This window comes from Mytilus trossulus, unplaced genomic scaffold, assembly GCF_036588685.1.
Source record: "Mytilus trossulus isolate FHL-02 unplaced genomic scaffold, PNRI_Mtr1.1.1.hap1 h1tg000158l__unscaffolded, whole genome shotgun sequence".
Lineage (NCBI taxonomy): Eukaryota > Metazoa > Mollusca > Bivalvia > Mytilida > Mytilidae > Mytilus > Mytilus trossulus.
Genome location: NW_026963304.1, coordinates 1,359,077 through 1,381,942, shown reverse-complemented (window position 1 = coordinate 1,381,942; position 22,866 = coordinate 1,359,077). Strand labels below are relative to the sequence as shown.

Here is a 22,866-nt window from a genome sequence, read left to right as displayed (position 1 = left end):
TCTACGAAACGTGTTATCGAAAGGTCCGAAATGTCGTGAGCCTAAATCCATCAATTGGAAACACAACTTTAAAATTTTGATGGATTCAGTCGAGGATTATGCCAGGCAATGGGCTAAGCGCGAGAAGGAAGACGTAGACACTCTATCCGATGGATTAAGGCAGTGAGGTCGTTAATACAAATCAGAATAAAGAAACTGAATGGGTCCATCAATGCCCATGCTACGTCAATCTTCAAAGATCCAAATGTTGCTAAACACCTATCTGACCTCCATGATGAATATGTTGTTGTCCCCGAAGACAAAGCCCCAAATAACATCGTTTTTATCTGTAAAAGTCATTACATTAATTGCTTGATAAACGAATTAGGTATAGACAACTCACTTGGAAACCCAACATATACCCTCACGACACTTACCAAAGAGGAAATCCTGGATAATCATAGGTCTGTTCTTTGTTCCTTTGGTATTTCAACCAAAGATGAAGAACTGGATCTTCCATCACTGTATTGGATACCTAAACTACATAAGTGTCCTTACAAACAACGGTATATTGCTGGGTCTTCCAAGTGCTCCACGAAACCCCTTTCTAAATTATTAACATCCATTTTATCAGCAATCAAAGTTATTGGGAAACTGCCTATTCTAGAGGTGGCGTGAATCAGATGTGGATACTTAAAAATTCCAAAGATCTTTTAGAGTACATACAATCTAACTCTCTTTCATCTTGTAACTGTTTTAAATATTTGACTTTTCTACTCTTTACACAAGTATTCCACATTCCAAACTAAAAGACAAATTAAAAGAGTTGGTATTACTTTGCTTCATAAAAAAAAATGGCCAACGTAGATACAAGTATCTTGTCTTAGGGAGGGATAATTCATACTTTGTAAAGAACCATTCTGATTCAAACAAAAAATTCTCTGAAACCGATATTATCAAGATGCTTGATTTCTTGATTGACAACATATTTGTTACGTTCGGAGGACGTGTTTTTCAACAGACTGTCGGCATCCCAATGGGAACAAACTGTGCCCCTCTACTTGTTGACTTGTTTTTTTATTATTATGAGGCTGACTTCATGCAGGAACTTCTTAGGAAGAAAGATAAGAAGTTAGCAATATCCTTTAACTCTACTTTCCGCTATATAGATGACGTTCTTTCACTAAACAATTCAAAATGTGGTGACTATGTGGATCGCATCTATCCCATCGAATTGGAGATAAAGGATACTACAGATACAGTTAAGTCGGCTTCATATCTTGACTTACATCTAGAAATTGACAATGAGGGTCGGTTGAAGACAAAACTTTACGACACAAGAGATGATTTCAGCTTTCCAATTGTGAACTTTACATTTCTAAGTAGCAACATTCCAGCAGCACCTGCATACGGGGTATATATCTCCAAATTGTAACGATATTCCCGTGCTTGCATTTCCTATCATGATTTTCTTGATAGAGGGTTACTGCTCACAAGGAAGCTATTAAACCAAGAGGTCGAAATGGTGAAGTTGAAATCATCCCTTCGTAAATTTTACGGACGCCATCACGCGTTGGTTGACCGTTATGGAATAACCGTTTCACAAATGATATCGGATATGTTCCTTACGTCGTAACTACAATCCCCTTCCCTTTCATGAATTTGACCTACCGAATTAGACTATTTACCGGATTTGTAATCACATAAGCAACACGACGGGTGCCGCATGTGGAGCAGGATCTGCTTACCCTTCCGGAGCACCTGAGATCACCCCTAGTTTTTGGTGGGGTTCGTGTTGTTTATTCTTTAGTTTTCTATGTTGTGTCATGTGTACTATTGTTTTTCTGTTTTTCTGTTTGTCTTTTTCATTTTTAGCCATGGCGTTGTCAGTTTGTTTTAGATTTACGAGTTTGACTGTCCCTTTGGTATCTTTCGTCCCTCTTTTACTACAATTGGTTAATTCTCCATCAAATGTTGTTTTAGTAAATTTGTTGAAATATAACAAAGAAAAAAAAATGAAAATAATTGAAAGGAAAAGAAAATGGATTTTTTTTAAAAAAGGAAGGGGACACAACAAAAATTGTTTTTAAATGTATTTGTTCCGATCATTATAATGCCATCACTAAGACTCCAACATTTTAATTTGCAATAAGTGTATATACAGATAAAATGTAATGCATGATTTTAACAAAAGCTACCTTTGCAGTTTAAATATGAAAAAAATGACTCAATTGTTTGCATTATTTTATAAGGATTCACATCATAAGTAAACGCTAACAAATGAAAAATCACAAACAAGTTTGCATTATGTACAAAAGCCTTTCAAAAGTTGATCTTTGGTATCGGTTCAATAAACATATATATGTTATATGCATTGATGGGTCTTGTATTACATACTAGATACCCGTATGTAGAAAAGAATTGTATTACATACAAGATACCCGTATGTAGAAATGAATTGAATTACATACTATATACCCGTATGTAGAAATGAATTGTATTGCATACTAGATACCCGTATGTAGAAATGAATTGTATTGCACACTAGATACCCGTATGTAGAACTGAATTGTATTACATACTAGATACCCGTATGCAGAAATAAATTGTATTACATACTAGATACCCGTATGTAGAAGTGAATTGTCGACAATCGGCAATGTTTATAAAGGAAACGAAAATGGAAATTCTCTTTAACCAACAGGACTACTTTTAAAGGTAATTTTAGTAAGCTCTGTTGAATATTTATTTGAAATATCAATATGATATGAAGTTGTTTTTCATTTGTTTGATGTTTTTAGGTTTTGAGTTTGCCTTTTGATAAGGGACTCTCCGATTCAAAATTTTCTTTCAGTTCGGCATTTTGGTTACTTTTGTTTCCACTATTCAGACAGAACTTTAGTTAAAGTTATTTTCTATAATTGTGTTTTACATTAAATGACCTTTATGAGTAAAATACAATTGTAGATTTTTGTGACTATGGGCGTATCAGGGAGATATCTTATTTTGAAACATATGTTTTAATTTTTTTTTTAATATTGAGCGCCTGCTTCAAATAATTTACACCTCTATTTCCTCCTCCCTCTATGAAAGCCTCCATCTGCTACTGCATGGTGCTAAATACCATATGTTACAAGTATGTATACCCTTTGAGCACCTCATTCTGGAATATGAGAAGACAACTATTCAAGTTATTATTTTAAATCATAGTATATCAAATAGAAAAGCTGGACTTCATAATAAAACTTGTAAAACCTCGTAAGATGTACATATTTTTTTTGTTTAAAATACACTTATAAACAAGTCTTACGGGTATTTCAATCGTCTTTGTGTGTCACGCAATGAATGATTTGAAATAACTATCGGTGCTATTTCAATGGGTTGCTAACACTGAAAGGTTGATCTATTTAAAGGTCCAACTAAATAAGAATACATACTTCCTTATTCATTGCACACGCAATTTGAATGATCCAGTAAAGTGACCTAGACAAAAAAGTCCCAAATGAAACCTACCGAATTAGACTTATTACCGGATTTGTACTAACATGAGCTACACGACGGGTGCCAAATGTGGAGCAGGATCTGTTTACCCTTCCGCAGCACCTGATATAAACCTCAGTTTTTATGGGGTTGCTCAGTGTTTAGTTTTCTATGTTGTTTTTATGAACTATTATTTGTCTGTTGGTCTTTTCATTTTTAGCCATGGCGTTGGTAGTTTGTTTTTGGCTTATGAGTTTGAATGTCCCTCTGGTATCTTTCGCCTCTCTTTTATTGATTTATTTCCTCTGGATGACAACACCTACACTAAAACAACAATTAAAACTTTAGGCACAAATCATTCGTCTTTTTCTGAGGTATAGTTAAACATTGTTCATTAAAAAAAAAATTTAAAAAGTAAACAACATTGACATGACATAAAATGCTTAGATAAGAGAAAAGCAGCATCTATCTAGAGTACTATTTTAGCAGGCGCCTTCCGGAGTGTCATTGAACTTATAGACAGGACATTTTTTTTTTGCCCTCCACCTTATTTCAAAATCCCTTATTTTTTGTTTTCTTTTAATTGTAATTATTTTTTTTGTGTGTTTTTCTGTGTTATAATTCCATAAATTGTCGACAGCGGTCACTTATAATTTATTTGTATAAGTATTGCCGATTGACGAACAAATGATAGATTTTTCTTAATTTTTTCTATGTGATCTTCATACTGCAAAGCAAATAATGTTTTGGAATGCAACATTTTTTTGTTTTCTTTCAAGAAAACTGTTCGCATGATCACATTTAGTACTAGTACAATTCAGACTCATTTAATATATCTTAAAAGAGGTGGATGTTTTTTTTCTGAGGGACATCAAATGCCATTTCTTAGGCCCGATTGGCTCAAATAACTATCTGAAGGGTCCCCATATTTGTTTCTGATGGGTCTTTTGTTGTCTTAATATGTAAAATTGAGGAAATGCTGGAACAATTTGGCATCTGAGGGGTTTAGAAAAAAAAGCATGAGAGTGATTGAAATTTGCCTGAAATTTTTCTTAGGGGTCTTTGACAAGGTATAACCCCCTCTGCTTTTCATATATTAAATGGAATGTCCCATTACGAAATTGTTTCTATGCAGCTTTTTTGTTTACCATACAAGACTATGGATCTGTCAATATACAAGACTCAGGGCGAGTCCAGGATTTTTCAAACGAGGGTGCGGCGTTATTTCAGAAAACGGAATCTGTCTACTACTGACGAGCGGAAACTCAACTTTGCTGACTATGCGGTATGGGCTTTGCTCATTGTTGAAGGCCGTACAGTGACCTATAGTTGTTAATGTTTGTGTCATTTTGGTTTTTTGTGGATAGTTGTCTCATTGGCAATCATACTACATCTTCTTTTTTTATATTTTGGAACTTATAGACGATGTTACTATAAATATTGAAAACTCAAAACAAACAGATGTACTTATAATGGACTTCTCTAAAGCTTTTGATAAAGTCAGTCATAACTTGTTAACACTCAAGCTAAATTACTATGGGATACATGGGAAAGCAAATGCATGGATACAGGGCTTTTTATCATGTCGCACCCAAGCAGTTATCCTAGAGGGTGAGACTTCAGGCTATCTCCATGTTGGGTCAGGAGTGCCTCAAGGATGTGTTCTGGGTCCAAGTCTATTTTTATTTGAAACCCTACAAAAAGACCTTGACACACTAGGCATTTGGGAAAATACATGGAAAATGGCTTTTCACCCTGACAATTAAGTGTATTAATGTTATGTCCATCAGCCGAAATAAATATCCATTCGCATATAACTACACTCTAGACATGGCCACATTCTTGAACATGTTGATAAGGCAAAATACCTAGGCGTGACAATTCAATCAGACCTAAAATAGCAGTCACATAAACACCATCTGTAACAAGAATGTGTCCTAAGTACACGGATGCCCCACTCGCACTATCATTTTCCATGTGCAATGGACCGTGAAATTGGGTAGAAAATCTAATTTGGCATTAAAATTAGAAATATCATATCATAAGCAACAAGTGTATTCAGTTTCAAGTTGATTGGACTTCAGCTTCATCAAAAACTACCTTGACCAAAAACTTTAACCTGAAACTCGCACTTTCATTTTCTATGTTCAGTGGACCATGAAATTGGGGTCAAATGTCTAATTTGGCTTTAAAATTAGAAAGATTATATCATAAGCAACAAGTGTACGAAGTTTCAAATTGATTGGACTTCAGCTTCATCAAAAACTACCTCGACCAAAAAAAATAACCTGGAGCGGGACGAACGAACGGACGAACGAACGGACGGACGAACGGAGGCACAGACCAGAAAACATAATGCCCCTCTACTATCGTAGGTGGGGCATAATAAAGCCAACAGTACAAGGTTTTCTGGGAAGGAATCTTAACATCAGTTCCACCTCAGTAAAGGAACAGGCATATACATCTTTATTTAGACCATCACTAGAATATGCCTGTTCAGTCTGGGACCCTTACTTTACTGAGGATATTAACAAAATAGAAAAAGTACAGAGAAGGGCTGCTAGATATGTCACTAACCGAAACAAAAACACATCAAGCGTTAGTGACATGATAGAACATCTAAAATGGAAAGACATACCACACAGAAGAACAGAAAACAGTTTTTGCCGCAATATGTATCACATAATCAAAAACCCCATGAGGATGCTCCTTTTATAAATAAGGTGTATTTGTAAATGCTTTTTTGTTCCGACGTTGGAAAGTTCCGGGCGGAAAGAACTAACTAGTCGAAAAGTTCCGGAGGAACTTATTAACAGTTATTTTGTTTTCCTCCTGTTTAAAAGTTCCACCGGAACAAAGTGACTAGTTGAAAAGTTCCAACGGAACATATCAACTAGTTAGAAAGTTCCTTTTTGCCAAATTAGTCAAAACCGGAACTAACAAACTAGCACATAAGTTCCAACGGAACTTATCAACCAGGCATAAAGTTCCATTTGGAGAATTGATGCAAAGTAAAAGCGCAACATATTATATTTGAACATTTCAAGGGGGAACCAAGATACTGATTACAAAAGTCAAAAGGAACTTATCAACTAGCCACAAAGTTCCTCTTTGGCAAATAAGTCAAAACCGGAACTAACAAACTAGCCCAAAAGGTTCCAACGGAACTTATCAACCATTGTCAACCAGTCACAAAGTCAAAGGCGGATTTAGGGGAGGGGGGGCTGCCCCCCCCCTTTTTGGGAAAACATTTGGTTGCTTATATAGGGAATCACTGAAGCGTGACTGGAGCGGGCCCCCTCTTAGGTCAGTCAGTGGGCCCCCACTTATGAAAATTTCTGGATCCGCCACTGAAAGTTCCATTTGAAGAATTGATGTAAAGTAAATGCGCAACATATTATCTTTGAACCTTTTCAAAGGGGAACAAAGATACTAGCCACAAAAGTCAAACGGAACTTATTAAGGTAGCACAATACAAAGATTTTTCATCCTCAATCAGACACCTTCAAACTGATGTAATTTCTCTTATCCTTTTTTAAATTTAATAAATGAGGTACCAAAAGAAAGAAGAAGGATATATCTTTCAAATTATGATAATTTCATTATGAAATAATTATTACATAGTATCCCAAAATATTTTATCAGATATTGTACAACACAGTTTGACCTCCAAAACTGTGTCTCAGATTTTTTCCTATTATATTTCATTCTCTCATAAATCTTCAATGAAGTTTGCAACATCAATTCACAAGAGATCACTAAATTTAATTTGGTATTATATTTGTTCTATTGATGTTTTTGGAAATCTGAGACACAGTTTTGGAGGTCAAGCTTGAAGCTGTGTTGTACAAGAATCTATAAAATGTTTTGTGATGCTATGAATAACAAAGAAGCTAATTTCATTCAAGTGTGGACATCACAATATAGCAACTGATTACATGACAATTAATTATGTAATAATTCTGTCAAAATGAAATTGTCACAATTTGAAAGATTAATCTTTCTTCTTTCTTTTGGTACCTCATTTATAAAATTTAAAGAAGGATGAAATGAAATACATCAGTTTAAAGTTGTCGGATTGGGAGTGAAAACATCTTTGTAGTGTGCTACCTTAACTAGTCACAAAGTTCCTCTTTGATTAGGGTAAGGGTTCGGGTTTACTATTCAACTAGCTACATTGTTCCGGGACTTTTCAACTAGCTACTTTTTTCCGGAACTTTTCGACTTTTTTCCATCGGAACGAAATAACTAGTTGAAAAGTTCCGCTGGAACAAAGTAACTGACGGAACATTACATATTTAGAGCGGATTTTTTTTTAACGTTTTTATAATCATATAAATCGTGAGAACAATGAGAAACTATTTTTGTGAAAGTCTATCCTCCTGGTTAGTACAACTATATGTTTATTATACCCCACGAAACGAGTTGCGGAGAGCATAATGTTTTTGTCCCTTCCGTCCATCCGTCAGTCCGTCCGTCCGTACGTCAGTCCTGCTTCTTGTCATCGCAACTCCTCTCAAACCACACAACAGAATTTCACGAAACCTTTTCAGATAATAAGGACATACTATGTAGTTGTGCATATCGACGGGAAAATGCGATTCATTTTTTTTTCTAGGAGTTACGCCCCTTAGAACTTATTTACTTTAATGTACTACTGCAACAGTTTGTCATCGCAACTCCTCTCAAACCACACAACAGAATTTCACGAAAACCTTTTCAGATAATGTTGACATACTATGTAGTTGTGCATATCGACAGGAAATTGCGATTCAATTTTTTTTCTAGGAGTTACGCCCCTTTGAATTTATTTACTCTAATGTACTACTGCAACAGTTTGTCATCGCAACTCCTCTCAAACCACACAACAGAATTTCACGAAACCGTTTCAGATAATGAGGACATACTATGTAGTTGTGCATATCAACGGGAAATTGCGATTCAATTTTTTTTCTAGGAGTTATGTCCCTTTGAACTTGTTTACTTTAATGTACTACTGCAACAGTTTGTCATCGCAACTTCTCTCAAACCACACAACAGAATTTCACGAAACCTTTTCAGATAATGAGGACATACTATGTAGTTGTGCATATCGAAGGGAAATTGCGATTCAATTTTTTTTCTAGGAGTTGTGTCCCTTTGAACTTATTTACTTTAATGTACTACTGCAACAGTTTGTCATCGCAACTTCTCTCAAACCACACAACAGAATTTCACGAAACCTTTTCAGATAATGAGGACATACTATGTAGTTGTGCATATCGAGGGGAAATTGCGATTCAATTTTTTTTCTAGGAGTTACGCCCCTTTGAACTTATTTACTTTAATGTACTACTGCAACAGTTTGTCATCGCAACTCCTCTCAAACCACACAACAGAATTTCACGAAACCCTTTCAGATAATGAGGACATACTATGTAGTTGTGCATATTGGCAGGAAATTAATTTTTCTTATACAATTTGTTTTTCTTACACTTATTTAATTTCTCCAATGACAATGTGGGGACGTGGGGTATGTGAGCGTGCTCACTAAGGTTCTTTAATTTATCTAACTATGTATTTGGTTTATGAGAATAAAGATTAGTCATTCATTCATTCATTCATTTATTCAGAATACTGTGTATATTAATTACCGGTCATAATCCTCAGTCATAATCTGACACGTCTGAAACAATTAAAAGGTGTGACATAAGCCATAAATAAGTTGATAAATCCAATAATGACAGTAATTAAAATCACATGAAATGCATACACATGACTTCTTTCAGAGAACCACTAAATGGGATGAAACCAAACATAGTATGAATGTTCCATATGAGGTGATTTCCAAGTGTTGTTACTTTGTAGCCGATCCATCATCCAATATGGCCGCCAGCGGGGGACGTAGTTTAACAGAATAAAAGTGCAACTGATATTTTTCTATCCAGTTCACATTTTAATTAACGGTTATAAAACTTAAAAATACTTTCAAATGATTAAAATTACATTAACTTAATGTCAGTTGCACATTTTAACATGCTATGCTAAATAATACTACAGAAAATTTAATCCGGGTATAATTTCAGTCTTATTTTTCACCTGTCATTCAACCCAAACTCTAATTGAAAAACCCTTTCTTCTTGATTACCTTTGATCTCATCTATCCAACTTTTATTTTTACCTTTACTACCTAAAATTTTAAACAGTTGGATAAATGAGAATGCACCTTTAATGTCGTTGTTTATATTTTCAGAACAGTAAATAATAATTTCCAGGTATGCTTGAGTATATGCAGGGTATATATTGATAGTTTTCCCCCTTCATAATAAATAAACAAATAAACATTTCTTGAAGTATGCCCGACTCTTGCATGCATGATTTCTTGGTAGTTTTAAATATTTTCATAAAATATTATGTAACGGAATCAAACATTTTTACGGACTACTTTAAAAAGTTTGATACCTTTCCAAAGTGGCTTAAATTGGGCTTCATAATGTCAAGAAATATTATGATGATTATTCAATAAATCTTAATTATAAATCTATAGTTAAATGAACGCAAGCTTTCAATACGTTTTTTTCTCTATATAGATATAGGAAGATGTGGTGTGAGTGCCAATGAGACAACTCTCCATCCAAATAACAATTTAAAAATTAAACCATTATAGGTTAAAGTACGGCCTTTAAAAAGTTATATGATGTGCGAAATGGTCTAAATTGTCATTATTTCAAATTTGAATGGACAGCATTAATGGTGGCTGCCAGGAGAGGACACCTGGAGATCTGTCGTCTCCTCATTGATACAGGATGTAAGATCGACATCACAAATGTATGTTATCTACTTAGTCTGATCACATAACTATTAATCTACACTAAATCATGTTGTTAATTAGACAGGTTAAATGAACAAATATTTGTACTAATTATATAAAGTGGGGGTCTCATTTTACTCGTATTATTGTTCTGAATCAGAAAATATTACTCCTTTTCATGTTTCTTCAATTTTTTTTTTATTAAAATGAACAATTATACTGAATCTACGCTAAATCCTGTTGTTAATCAGACAGTTTTAACGAAACAAATATGTGTAATAATCATATAAAGTGGGGTCTCATTTTACTTGTTTTGTTCTACTGAATCCATTGATATAATTATTTTACACATTTCTTGAAATTTTTTTTTTTTAAGATATCAGGTTGAATGGAAGTTTTGACATTTCACAACAAAACATGTTCATTTATTGTTTATATACAATATGAATACAAGTGTGACTGGTCATTTTATTCAGTTTTGACCACTGATTCATGTGATATATATTTTGTTTATATTTATTACACAACATTGTTCAGTTTATCAGACAAGTTTTAATGTCAGTTGTAGGATATGTTGTATATTATTGATATTGATATTAAAGTATTGTACATAATAGTTACATGTTATTTGGTTATATTATAGATCCATGGAGAAACAGCTTTACATATGGCTGCTAGGGAGGGATATCTACAGATCACAAGATATCTGGTAGAACAAGGTGCCAGTCCCTTGGTTAAATCACATAAGGTAATATTTTATAGTATATGACCTGTGTTCAACTATTAAGTAATGAATCACTAAAATGATGTATGAGATATGTTTGGTCAAATGGATTTTTTTTCAAGGCTATAGTTGAAAATCATATGATTATTTAAATTGGATTTAAAATATGAAAATGTTTTATAGACTTGGATGGCTAAATTTTACTATAAAACACATGAACATAATATTTTTACCAAAATCTCCCAACATCTAATGCTTTTAATTAGACCACTTGCACATTTTGGGTGATTAGTTGTACCAGAAATGTTTATTTTTATTCAAAAATGTGTATGGATAAACAATAAGATTGGACTAAAACCAGTTTAAATAAACTGTCAAACAACAATCTGCTGTCTTGACAATTATAACAAAATTATTAATTGGTATCAAAATATTCTAAGCAATGCGTTCATCGTGTTTGTAATGTTTAAACAGATGCAAACAAAGACTTAAGGTGGGAAATGACAGATAATTTTTTGAATCAAGAAATTAACTAGACAATATTTATATGATTCAAAAGAGGGGAAATAAAAATTGGCTATTTATTTCATATTATTGGCAGCTTCAAAATATCTAGTTCAATTATTTGAAATAGATACTCATATGACAATTGCAAATTTCTTCAAATTCCTGTTTTCATATTTGTTAATTTCCTTATTTATACAATATCAATGTAAACACTAAAAACCATGAAATACTGTAAAATAACAATATACAGATATAGGAGGGTGTGGATTCAGTATTCATGTATAAGGAGGGTGTGGATTGGGAACAGATATAGGACAGTGTGGATGGGGTATACATATATAGGAGTGTGTGGATAGGGTATACAGATACAGGAGGGTGTGGATGGGGTATACATATATAGGAGGGTGTAGATGGGGTATACAGATATAGGAGGGTGTAGATGGGGTATACAGATATAGGAGGGTGTAGATGGGGTATACAGATATAGGAGGGTGTGGATAGGGTATACAGATATAGCAGGGTGTGAATGGGGTATAAAGGCATAGGAGGGTGTGGATAGGGTATACAGATATAGGAGAGTGTGAATTGGGTATACAGACATAGGAGGGTGTTGATAGGGTATACAGATAAAGGAGGGTGTGGATAGGGTAAACAGATATAGGAGAGTGTGAATTGGGTATACAGACATTTGAGGGTGTGGATAGGGTATAAAGACATAGGAGGGTGTGGATAGGGTATACAGACATAGCAGGGTGTGGATAGGGTATACAGACATAGGAGGGTGTGGAAAGGGTATACAGACATAGCAGGGTGTGGATAGGGTATACAGATATAGGAGGGTGTGGATGGGGTATACAGACATAGGAGGGTGTGGATAGGGTATACAGACATAGGAGGATGTGGATAGGGTTTACAGACATAGGAGGGTGTGGATAGGGTATACAGACATAGGAGGGTGTGGATAGGGTATACAGACAGGAGGGTGTGGATAGGGTATACAGACATAGGAGGGTGTGGATAGGGTATACAGACAAAGGAGGGTGTGGATAGGGTATACAGACATAGGAGGATGTGGATAGGGTTTACAGACAGGAGGGTGTGGATAGGGTATACAGACATAGGAGGGTGTGGATAGGGTATACAGATATAGAAGGGTGTTGATGGGGTATATAGATATAGGAGGATGTGTGTTGGGTATACAGATATAGGAGGGTAGGGAAGGGGTATACAGATACAGGAGGGTGTTGATGGGATATACAGATATAAGAGGGTGTGGATGGGATATGCATATATAGGAGGGTGTGAATGGGATATAAAGATATAGAAGGGTGTGGATGGGATATACAGATATAGAAGGGTATGGATGGGGTTACAGATATAGGCAGGTGTGTATGGACTATACAGATATAGAAGGGTGTGTATGGGCTTTATAGATATAGGAGGGTGTGTATATAGATGATAATTAAAGTGTACGTTATTAAACTTTACAATGGATTTTTTTTAAATTTCACCTACGAATTCTGCTTGTAAAATTACACCAGAAAATGAAATAAAAGAAGGGGGTAACCGTTTTCGTTTTTGAGATACGAGCCGTTGAAATTAACTACTCGATACACCAAAATTACAAAGGATATATAGGGAAAATCATCAAAATTAGCAGATATTTTTACATTATCAAAATTTTCTATTTTGTTGGACAATGGATTTTTTTTCTAAAATTGATATACGATTTACAAATGAAAGACGAATCCATCAGTGCAAAGAAAGTCCTTAGCAACCGTACTAGTTTTTATGCTACTCTCTGTTGAAGTTTAGTTTCTGGCCGGAACATTGAAATTATCTGGCGACATCATTGTCTGCAGTAACGTCGCCACAACTTCTACGACGAAACTCTATTATATCGTACAATGCCTTAGCAATGGCGTTCGTGTGTATTACCCGTCTTCCTATGTATTACAAATGATCTTACGCTATAATTTGATAAGGAAATAAACTAACTAATTTTAAAGAATATTTTTGTCGCAAAAGAAAATGCAAGTTTGTAAATTAATTTACCGCAAATGAAAGAAATTTGCCGTAGACTCTAATTTCATCTTTTCTATATTAGAGTTATTTCCGAACCTTTTTCAATGCTGGCATGGATTGTTTAATTCTTTTATGAATCAAATATCGAGTTTGAATTAGTCCCGGTTAACACAGTGTTGTCAGAATGAATTGATCGGCTTTAATACTAAGATCGGGTATACACCTCGTTTTCAATCTTACTTCTGTATGTTTGTATTTAAAAAAGTAGACCTATTTTCTGCATATTTTCATGTTCGTCATTCTGCATGTTGTTGATCTGAGGATTTGCACACAATATAGTCTACATCATAAACCTATTTCATTAGTCATGTTACACACATGCTAAAGAGGCATCTCTGCCAAAATATATTTTATTTTACAGAATTTCCAATCTCGATCACTTTCCCTTTTCTTTAACTAAATGACAAAGAATGATGTAATGTTTGCTGAATGAAGTTTCAGTAACATAAGAAAATATTTGTTTGTTCCATGCATTATTTGTTAAAAATCCACATTTAAGGATTTAAATTGATTGATTGTTGGTTGCTTAACGTCCAGTGGCAAATATGTCATGAATGTTCAGGACGAGAACAATTTAATAATAAATACAATAGGAAGTTTTTTCATATAAACAGAGGCCATCCGGGATGATGGTCTGGAAAATTTGGAGTGCCACTAGAAAATGAGACTACATGTATATTGTATATTGGATAGGGACAGAAATTTTGCCGCATGCAACAGTACACATATTCAACCCTTAAATTATAGTTGTTACAATGGTTTTTAACGGGCATAGAGTGTGGCACTCTCTGTACACGAGGCATCGGATTTAGCGTTCCCATTCTGACCGGAAGTGACTGCGAGCTTAATAAATCCTGCACAGCCAAACGGACGCTCCTCTTCGGCAAATCTTTTACTGCCGGTCAGGAGAAGTCCAAGCGACCATATTTCGTTACCCTAGTCACCCTTGGGGTAACACGGATTTAAACAATAAGCATAATGCATACTATGGTTCTTCAACTATTTTAGTTCTTATACATCCGTGGCTTTAAAATGTTCTGCCTTTAGTGTCCCTTATCTAGGTTATTCCAGAAAAACGCTTCATTTCATTTTATCTTCAGAATTTTTTAGACCGCAATGAGGTTAAAAAGAAGGACTCGCTTATATATACATTTTTTTTTAAAATAGAAAAGATCGGAGTATTTGGTATAACTACCAGTCGCAGATATTTCATACATGTATATTCAAAATGAAAACCTTACACCTTATGTGATTCTTTTGAGATCAACGTACCTAGTCAGTGCAATAACGACCCCAACATACCCATGCAGTGTTATGAAATACTATTTGTGATGGGGAATGCTTTAAATAGCGATGAATATAGAGTAACGCTTTAAATTAACTGGTGTAAAATTAATTATATAAGAATGCGACCTTATGAGAATTATCATGTTCGATGCTTTCAAAATTTACCTAATAAAATGTTACAAGAATGTACTCAGTGTAATGCACAGAGATTATTCATACTGTATTGCTACACGGGTTTACCCAGCAAAGTGCCGTACGAATATAGCCTCTGCATAATGCAAATGCACGGCTTTCCTATTTATTTCATATAAAACAATAAGGAGATGTGGTATGACATCCAATGATTTAACTACCCGCCACTGGTTAAATGAAGTCGATGTAAGCAATAACTATTAACAACCAAACTCTTTTCAACAATTAAAGGGACAAAAACATAATGTGTAGGCCACAAAAACACCGATATGAAAAATGCAAAAAATTTCCAACTAGAAAATCAACAACCTTCTTAATGAAAAAAATAGTTACGAAAAACAAATACCATGTTGTGAAGTAACAGACTTGAAACAAAGTGAATAACAACCAGTATAAAACTATTAGTCCAATAATACAAATCTTTGGAGTTTGAAATGTATATTCAACGATTTTTATCGGATACATTTTTTTTTTTTGGGGGGGGGGGGGTCAATGTTGATAATAAGAAAAGTAATATCCTATAAAAAAAATGTTGAATGTCAATGATATGAAACTCCAAATTCTTACATTATTGGACAAGTAATTTGCAGATCCTTACGGGAGTTGGACCCCCCTTTTTGGGCCGATCAATGCATTTGAATGGGGACATATAGTTGGAACCCACCCCCCCTTTTTTAATGGCTGGATCCGCCCCTGCTAGTACACCACGGGCTTCTCAATTCTTGTATTATGATGTATTACATGTATCATGAACTAAGTGAAAGCATAGAGCTGACTGAGTGCGAGATCTTCCTGGATAATCATTGAGGTCATTTCACCTCTCATTTCACTAAACATTAAATTACAGTTACAAGTGCCACAAAACTTTCCTGGCCTTTTTTCTTTAACCGTAATGATATTTTCTACTCATTTATAATCTTGAATTGAGACATATTAGGAATAATTAACACGTTACTCTGTCAAAATTACATTTTTTTTTAAATTTGAAATGATGAACACAGGCACAATAAAAGATAACAAATTTTGCTATCTCTTCGAAATTGGAATTTGAAAAAGAAGAAATGACATGTTATATTTTTATCATACATGAATCATGTGTATTTGTACTTTCAATTTCAATTGGTTCTAAATTTAGATTCAGTTTTCCAATAAATTTCGGACGGAATAGAAGACACCTGTTTATTTTCTGCACATGTATAAAAAGTTGAAAACTGGAAGTTGAAGGACATAGTTTTTACTTATTCTAAGATAAATGATTAGAGTGATCACTTTTTAGTTTACTATGAGTATATTTTTGGGGCCTAATTTGTTAACTTTTGTCTTTGTTCTTCCGACTTGTAGGTGTTGCCCTAGACTAGTCGTCAAATTATATTCTCTTGGTATCGTCTTATTTTCTAAATTGATATAAAACATGTCCTAAAATTTTCATTAGCACAAAATACGAACATGTCAACGTTTTTTTAATCTAATAATTAACTTCACATGTCATTCATTAATTGTTCGGTAACCTAAAACTGTATGTTGAGTACTGTGTGTTTTTGTTCAAAACTACGGCTTTTAAAACGATATTGTTGGGTCAATTCAGGTTTAATTTTAAAAATTAGATAATTAATAATAGAAGTAGAATCGTCACATGTTTATTTATTTATAATTCTGTTGTGAGGCGTTTTTACAATCTGTTGATATCAAAAGTTTTTACACGAAATGCCTTTTTTGTCCCATGTGTCTGAAACAAAAAAAATCAACTAGTATTAAAGTCAGGCTGCACTAAACAATAGAATGCTTTGATTTCTAAATGGAGTAATTCAGATAATTTCTCATGATTAGGTTTTTTTAAGACAGCATGGGCGTGCTTGTTGGATTTATGATAGACCGTACGAAGTATTTTCTCTTTACTGTGTCCTTTCTTGGAGTAAGGGAGATAACTTGCGTAACTAACGTCGAACCTTATTAATCCCGTATTCCGCTAGGGGCGTGCAATTACGTACACTTCGCCTTAAGGCAATGTATGTAAAGACAACTGTTTAGCCATTATATTGATATACAACAAATGTGTTTCCACCCACGGAGTTGTCACATAATAATATGACGTCAAAAAATGAACAAGTACAAAAGTACGGATGTTACATTCCAGCGACAATCTCAACAGTGGATGGGCTATTCAAATATAGGAGACTTTGGATAGGGTATAAAGACATAGGAGGGTGTTGAGGGGTTTTACAGATATAGGAGGGTAGGGAAAGGGTATACAGATATAGGAGGGTAGGGAAGGGGTATACAGATATAGGAGGGTAGGGAAGGGGTATACAGATATAGGAGGGTGAGGATGGGGTATACATATATAAGAGGGTGTGAGTGGGATATACAGATGTTAGAGGGTGTGGGTGGGGAATACAAGGAGAGGAGGATGTGGATGGGGTATACAAATATAGAAGGTTGTGAATGGGTACACTAATGCAGGAGGGTGTGAATGGGTTTATACAAATATAAGAGGATGTAGAGGGTTTATCGAGATATAGGCAAACAGTTAATGACTAGAGAATAATTGGATACAATAATATAAAGAATAGAGAATAATATAAGAATATAAAGAACTGTCAATAATCATGATACATTTGTAATGTGTCCAAAAAATGTAAAAATATAGTTAAAGATGAAATCCCCCCAAATCCCACAGCCCTTATGTAGATATAAAGATGCATTTATCATTCTTCAAACTGCAAAAAAAACAAGACCAAATGGGGACAGATGAAGCATTTATTAATATCCTTTATAAAAAAAAAGAGTTAAAAGTCTTCAGAAAATTGTAAACAATAATCTGAATGTTGTCTGAAGAGATATAGGAGCGACAATGTTATATATGTAAAGATAAAATAAAACACCACCCAGCTACTAATTGTAAGATATGTGTAAAAAAAGTCTTCTTTGTAATAAAAAAGATGAAAGCAATATAAAGATTTATCTGTTACGTGTATTTCAGGGTAAGACTCCATACGACTTAGCAGCAAAAGAGATGATCCGAAGTTATAAAGAAGTGATGGAATACTTACAGGTACAAATATAGTGTTGAATTACAAATGCTTCAAGTAGAAAATAAGTTACAAAATATAAAGAAATATAAAACCAAGAATACAAATGCTGCTAAACCAAGATTCTTAAAGAGAAAAATCTTTAAACAATTAAACATTAGTCTTGAAAAAAAAATTCAAATTGTAATGCAATTATTTGTTAACATGATTTTGATTGGACATCATCATATATTTGGGGACTTCAACTAGATAAGCCATCATTTTTCAATTCACTTATTTATTGTTATGTGATTTCTTCAATAATCAACAAAATTTATAGATGTCTTCTATTTCATTCTAGAGTGAACGCGGCGAGAGCAAGTTTTTAAAATTCGATTTATGATATTCTATCACAGACAGTTACTGTCGACTATTAACTGTGTTTTTTTTAAAAATCTTATATAGAATGCTTAAAAATGGAGATAACTGTATTGTATTTTAAGCTTGGCCTAAATAAAACTTTGCAAGTATCCTTTACCTAGTTGACTACTCAGTTATCACTAGCCTTTTAACATTCAGGTTGTGAGTTTGTGTTCTTCGTGTGGCATGTCTTCCTAAATTCACTCCAGCAATTGGGTTTCCACACATATTTTTCGTATTGCTGTCATAAGTCAGGAGCCTGTAATCCAATGGTTATCTTTTGTTGCTGTGTGACCTATTTGTTTTGCGTTCATTTTTTTTGACAGAAATTAGGCTGTTAGTTTTTTTGTTTGAATTGTTTTACATTTGTCGTTTTGGGGCCTTTTATAGCTTTGCTTATTGTTGAAGGCTGTACGGTGACCTACATTTGTTAATTTCTGTGTCATTTGGTCTCTTATGTGGAGTTGTCTCTGTCTTGAAATAGAAGTTCCTTCATTATATAAGTTCCAAATGGAAAAAGTATTCTGGAATATTGTTTCCAGTGGAATAAATATAACAGTATATGTTCCTAAACGAATAAATGATATAGAATTTTTTTTTCTGTCAGGAACAGATATTATGACATTGTTTATCATTTGTTTATAACAAAGTTTTCTAGTGGAACATTGGTTAGGCGGAACAAATATCTCATTGGCAATCATACCACATCATCTCTTTTATATTTAAGATTTTGATTTAATATTTGGTATATAGTTTTACCATGACAAAATTACAGATCTATCTGAAAATTTTTTGAAGAGTTATCGTCCTTTGACGTAGGAAATTCAGGCAAGTAATCAGTTTTCCACACATTTTTTTTTGTCATGCTTTAAGATTATGATTTGATATTTGGTATATAGTTTGACCATGACAAGTTACAGATCAAGTTATGATTTTATTCCGGACTGATGATTTTGTCCTGAGTTTTTGTCCTTGGACTTGAAAAATTCATGCAAATAATCAATTTTTCAAAAAGCCTTTTTTTATTATGCTTGAAGATATTGATTTGATATTTGGTACATAGTGTTACCTTGACAAATTATAGTTCAAGATCAAATTTTATTTTGGTTCTGATAATCAGTTTGCAGAGTTATGGTTCTTGGGATTCACGCAGGTACTCAGTTTACCACATCTTATTCCGTCATGGTTGAAGATATTGATGTAATATTTGTTATATAGTTGACAACATGACAATTAATAGATCAAATTATAATTTTGTTTCGATAAAATGAATTTTTAACAGGTGGGATTTTTTTTTCTAAAAAAACAAACTGTATGAGATATGTAAAAACTTTTCAAAGCAGAAAAGATCAATATAACATGATCTAAAAATGTCAACCTGACCAAAAACAATGGACCATAGGAGTTATTGACCTTAAATGACATTTTTTTCCATGGTTACCTAAGGCTACTCAGGCTTCCTCCGCCAATATAAACTGACTGCAATGATGAAGCAAATAATTCTGAAAGTTGTGTTAACCATCGTCAATCAATCTATCAATGAATCCAATTTAGTTTTGGCAGAAATGTTAAGGTGAGCGATACAAGTTCGATTGAGCCTCTTGTTTATTTTCATTTCTGTGTTTTATTTTTAAAACTTTAACACTTGGTCAAAATGATCAGTAAGACAGGTTTTTCCTGCATAATGTGTAATTTTTGTTTGGACAAAAATACCTGCAAGGGGATTTTACAAATTCAAAAACAACCTGTTCCCTTTAAACTTTTAAATATATCTCTCTTTTATCTTGAAAAATAGGAAAAAGTGTTCGATATGTTTCATGTAATGTGGAGCATTTGTATTATACATTATTTTCTAAGTGGTTTATAGCTAAATATTTTAATAGTTCTTCAAGTGATATTGGTGAAGATATATTTACAGTGCATATTACTCATTTTTCAGACTGTCATGTCAGAGAAATATTCCGGTGTGCCTGCTGGACAAGAGAGAGAAGGTAATTTTTATTGACTTTTATTTCATTAGTTTTAACACATTTTTATGATTATACCCACTCTAGGAATTGCAGAATGACAACATGTTTACTGTACGACTTTATCCAATTAATTGCATTGTATTGATGAGGCTTAAATTAAAATATTGTTTGTTTGCCCTTAACCGACCGACCCTATAAATTCATTCCGCATGAATTTTTTTAATTTGTATTGACCAGCAAGATTTTATTTCATTTTCCGTTCCTACAAAAGATCTTCCGCTCGCAAAACTTTTAACCGGAATCCTCGGGTTTTATCTTTCCCGTATGAGGTCTTGTCCGTTTTGTATCACGTGAGTGTTTGACATGAACAACCAGAGTTCATAGCATTTGTTTGAAATCGATGTTGAAAGCTTTGAAATCATGATACGACGAACGCTACTCTGTGTCTTTATACTTGAAGAGTAGGGTTCATTAAAAAAAAAGTTCTTGAGAAACGATGATAGTCCGTCGGAAGGGGACGATAAGCGGCTGATCCGTGTGAAGAGACAGCCATATCTCTTGCACGTAAAAGACACCCTTGTAGATTTCGAAAAAAGAGCAGGCTAATGCTGCTACAGGGTAGCACTGGCACCTGCTAAGTGGAAAGGGATTAATATTAGTTGCAATATTTCAAATCCACTATGAATAAATATGTTTAAACTAAGTCAATGGTATGCAGTTGTATAAGCATTGGCACATCTCATGTCCATGGAGATTTGTTAGCCATGTACCTTCAGTCATGGTTCATTGACTTTGAATATTGCATAACTAACTTAAGTATTGTTTTTTTTTTAATTTCAACATTTACATTATCAAAATTACAAAAAGGTGAGACACAATTCTCTGTGTTAACAGTTTATTTATAGAAATAAACAGTTGGTTTTCCCCTTTTGAATGGTTTAACACTAGTCATTTTTAGCTCACCGGGCCCGAAGGGCCAAGTGAGCTTTTCTCATCACTTGGCGTCTGTCGTCCGTCGTCTGTCGTCCGTCGTTAACTTTTACAAAAATCTTCTCCTCTGAAACTACTGAGCCAAATTAAACCAAACTGGGCCATAATCATCATTGATGTAACTAGTTTAAAAATTGTGTTTTTTGACCCGGCCAACCAACCAAGATAGCCGCCATGGCTAAAAATAGAACATAGGGGTAAAATGCTGTTTTTGGCTTATAACTCAAAAACCAAAGCATTTAGAGCAAATCTGACTTAAGGGTTAAATTGTTTATCAGGTCAAGATCTATCTGCCCTGAAATTTTCAGATGAATCAGACAACCCATTGTTGGGTTGCTGCCCCTAAATTGGTAATTTTAAGGAAATTTTACTGTTTTTGGTTATTATCTTGAATATTATTATAGATGGAGATAAACTGTAAATAGCAATAATGTAAAGCAATTTAAGACTCAAAAATAAGTCAAAATGACCAAAATGGCCAATTGACCCCCTAAGAAGTTATTGTCCTATATAATCAATTTTTAACAATTTTCATAAAATTTGTCAATTTTTACTAACATTTTCCACTGAAACTACACGGACAAATGTCTGCTTCCTTTGTTTAATTCACATGTACCAAGGTGAGCGACACAGGCTCTCTAGAGCCTCTAGTTGGAACTCTTTATAGGTTGCTGTTCGATGTGAGCCAAGGCTCCGTGTTGAAGACGGTACTTTGACCTATAATGGCTTTTCTTTTACAAATTGTGACTTGGATGGATAGTTGTCTCCTTGCCATCATACCATATTTTATATCTATGTCTGTTTTGCAGTTTTCATCTGACCTTGATATAAGAATAATGAGATGTGGTTTGATTGTTAATGAGACAAATATCCACCAAAGTTAAAATAAAGTGGATGTAAGCAATTATAGGCAACCGTACCGCTTTCAGGAATGAGAATAATAGGCCCTTACATGAAATTTATGAAACAATTCAATTGAGAAAACTAACAACCTAGTTTTATTGTTCATAGGTCAATGTTAAGTCTTTGTGTTTTCTGTATTGCTGTGTTCCTGCAAGCTACAGGTCAACTATATTGTGTGTATGGGATTATTGTAAGGTTTACAAGTCTGTCGGGCAGGTTTCATCTGACTTTGATCTCATTTTCATGGTCTATTAGTTAATATTATGTTTTGATGGTTAAGTCCCTTTGTTAGATACAATAAGCAATAGTTTAACTATATTTGGTGTATGAATATATGATAGGAAATAGCGTAACATAAACTTTTGGCTCAGTAGGCGGTTAATTGTCCTTGACTGTTTTTTTACAATTCAACTGGTTTATCTCACAAACAGAAAAAAGAGAAAGTGCTCTAATTTGTACGACAAAAACTGAAAACTTGACCCCTTAAAAAATCACGAAACTACCTCCCAGCATCTATCTTCATCTTGCCAA

The 22,866-nt window shown here is 34.0% G+C and overlaps 1 protein-coding gene across 1 annotated transcript in view; it reads left to right on the top strand.

Moving 5' to 3' along the window:
• The window catches only part of LOC134700558 (uncharacterized), a 77,426-nt gene that overhangs the window by 24,847 nt on the left and 29,713 nt on the right, over window positions 1-22,866 (top strand). The window contains exons 2-4 of the mRNA XM_063561937.1: window positions 10,893-10,997; window positions 18,025-18,096; window positions 20,412-20,463. Of these exons, the coding sequence (XP_063418007.1) occupies window positions 10,893-10,997; window positions 18,025-18,096; window positions 20,412-20,463 (229 nt within the window). The remainder of the gene's footprint in view (window positions 1-10,892; window positions 10,998-18,024; window positions 18,097-20,411; window positions 20,464-22,866) is intronic.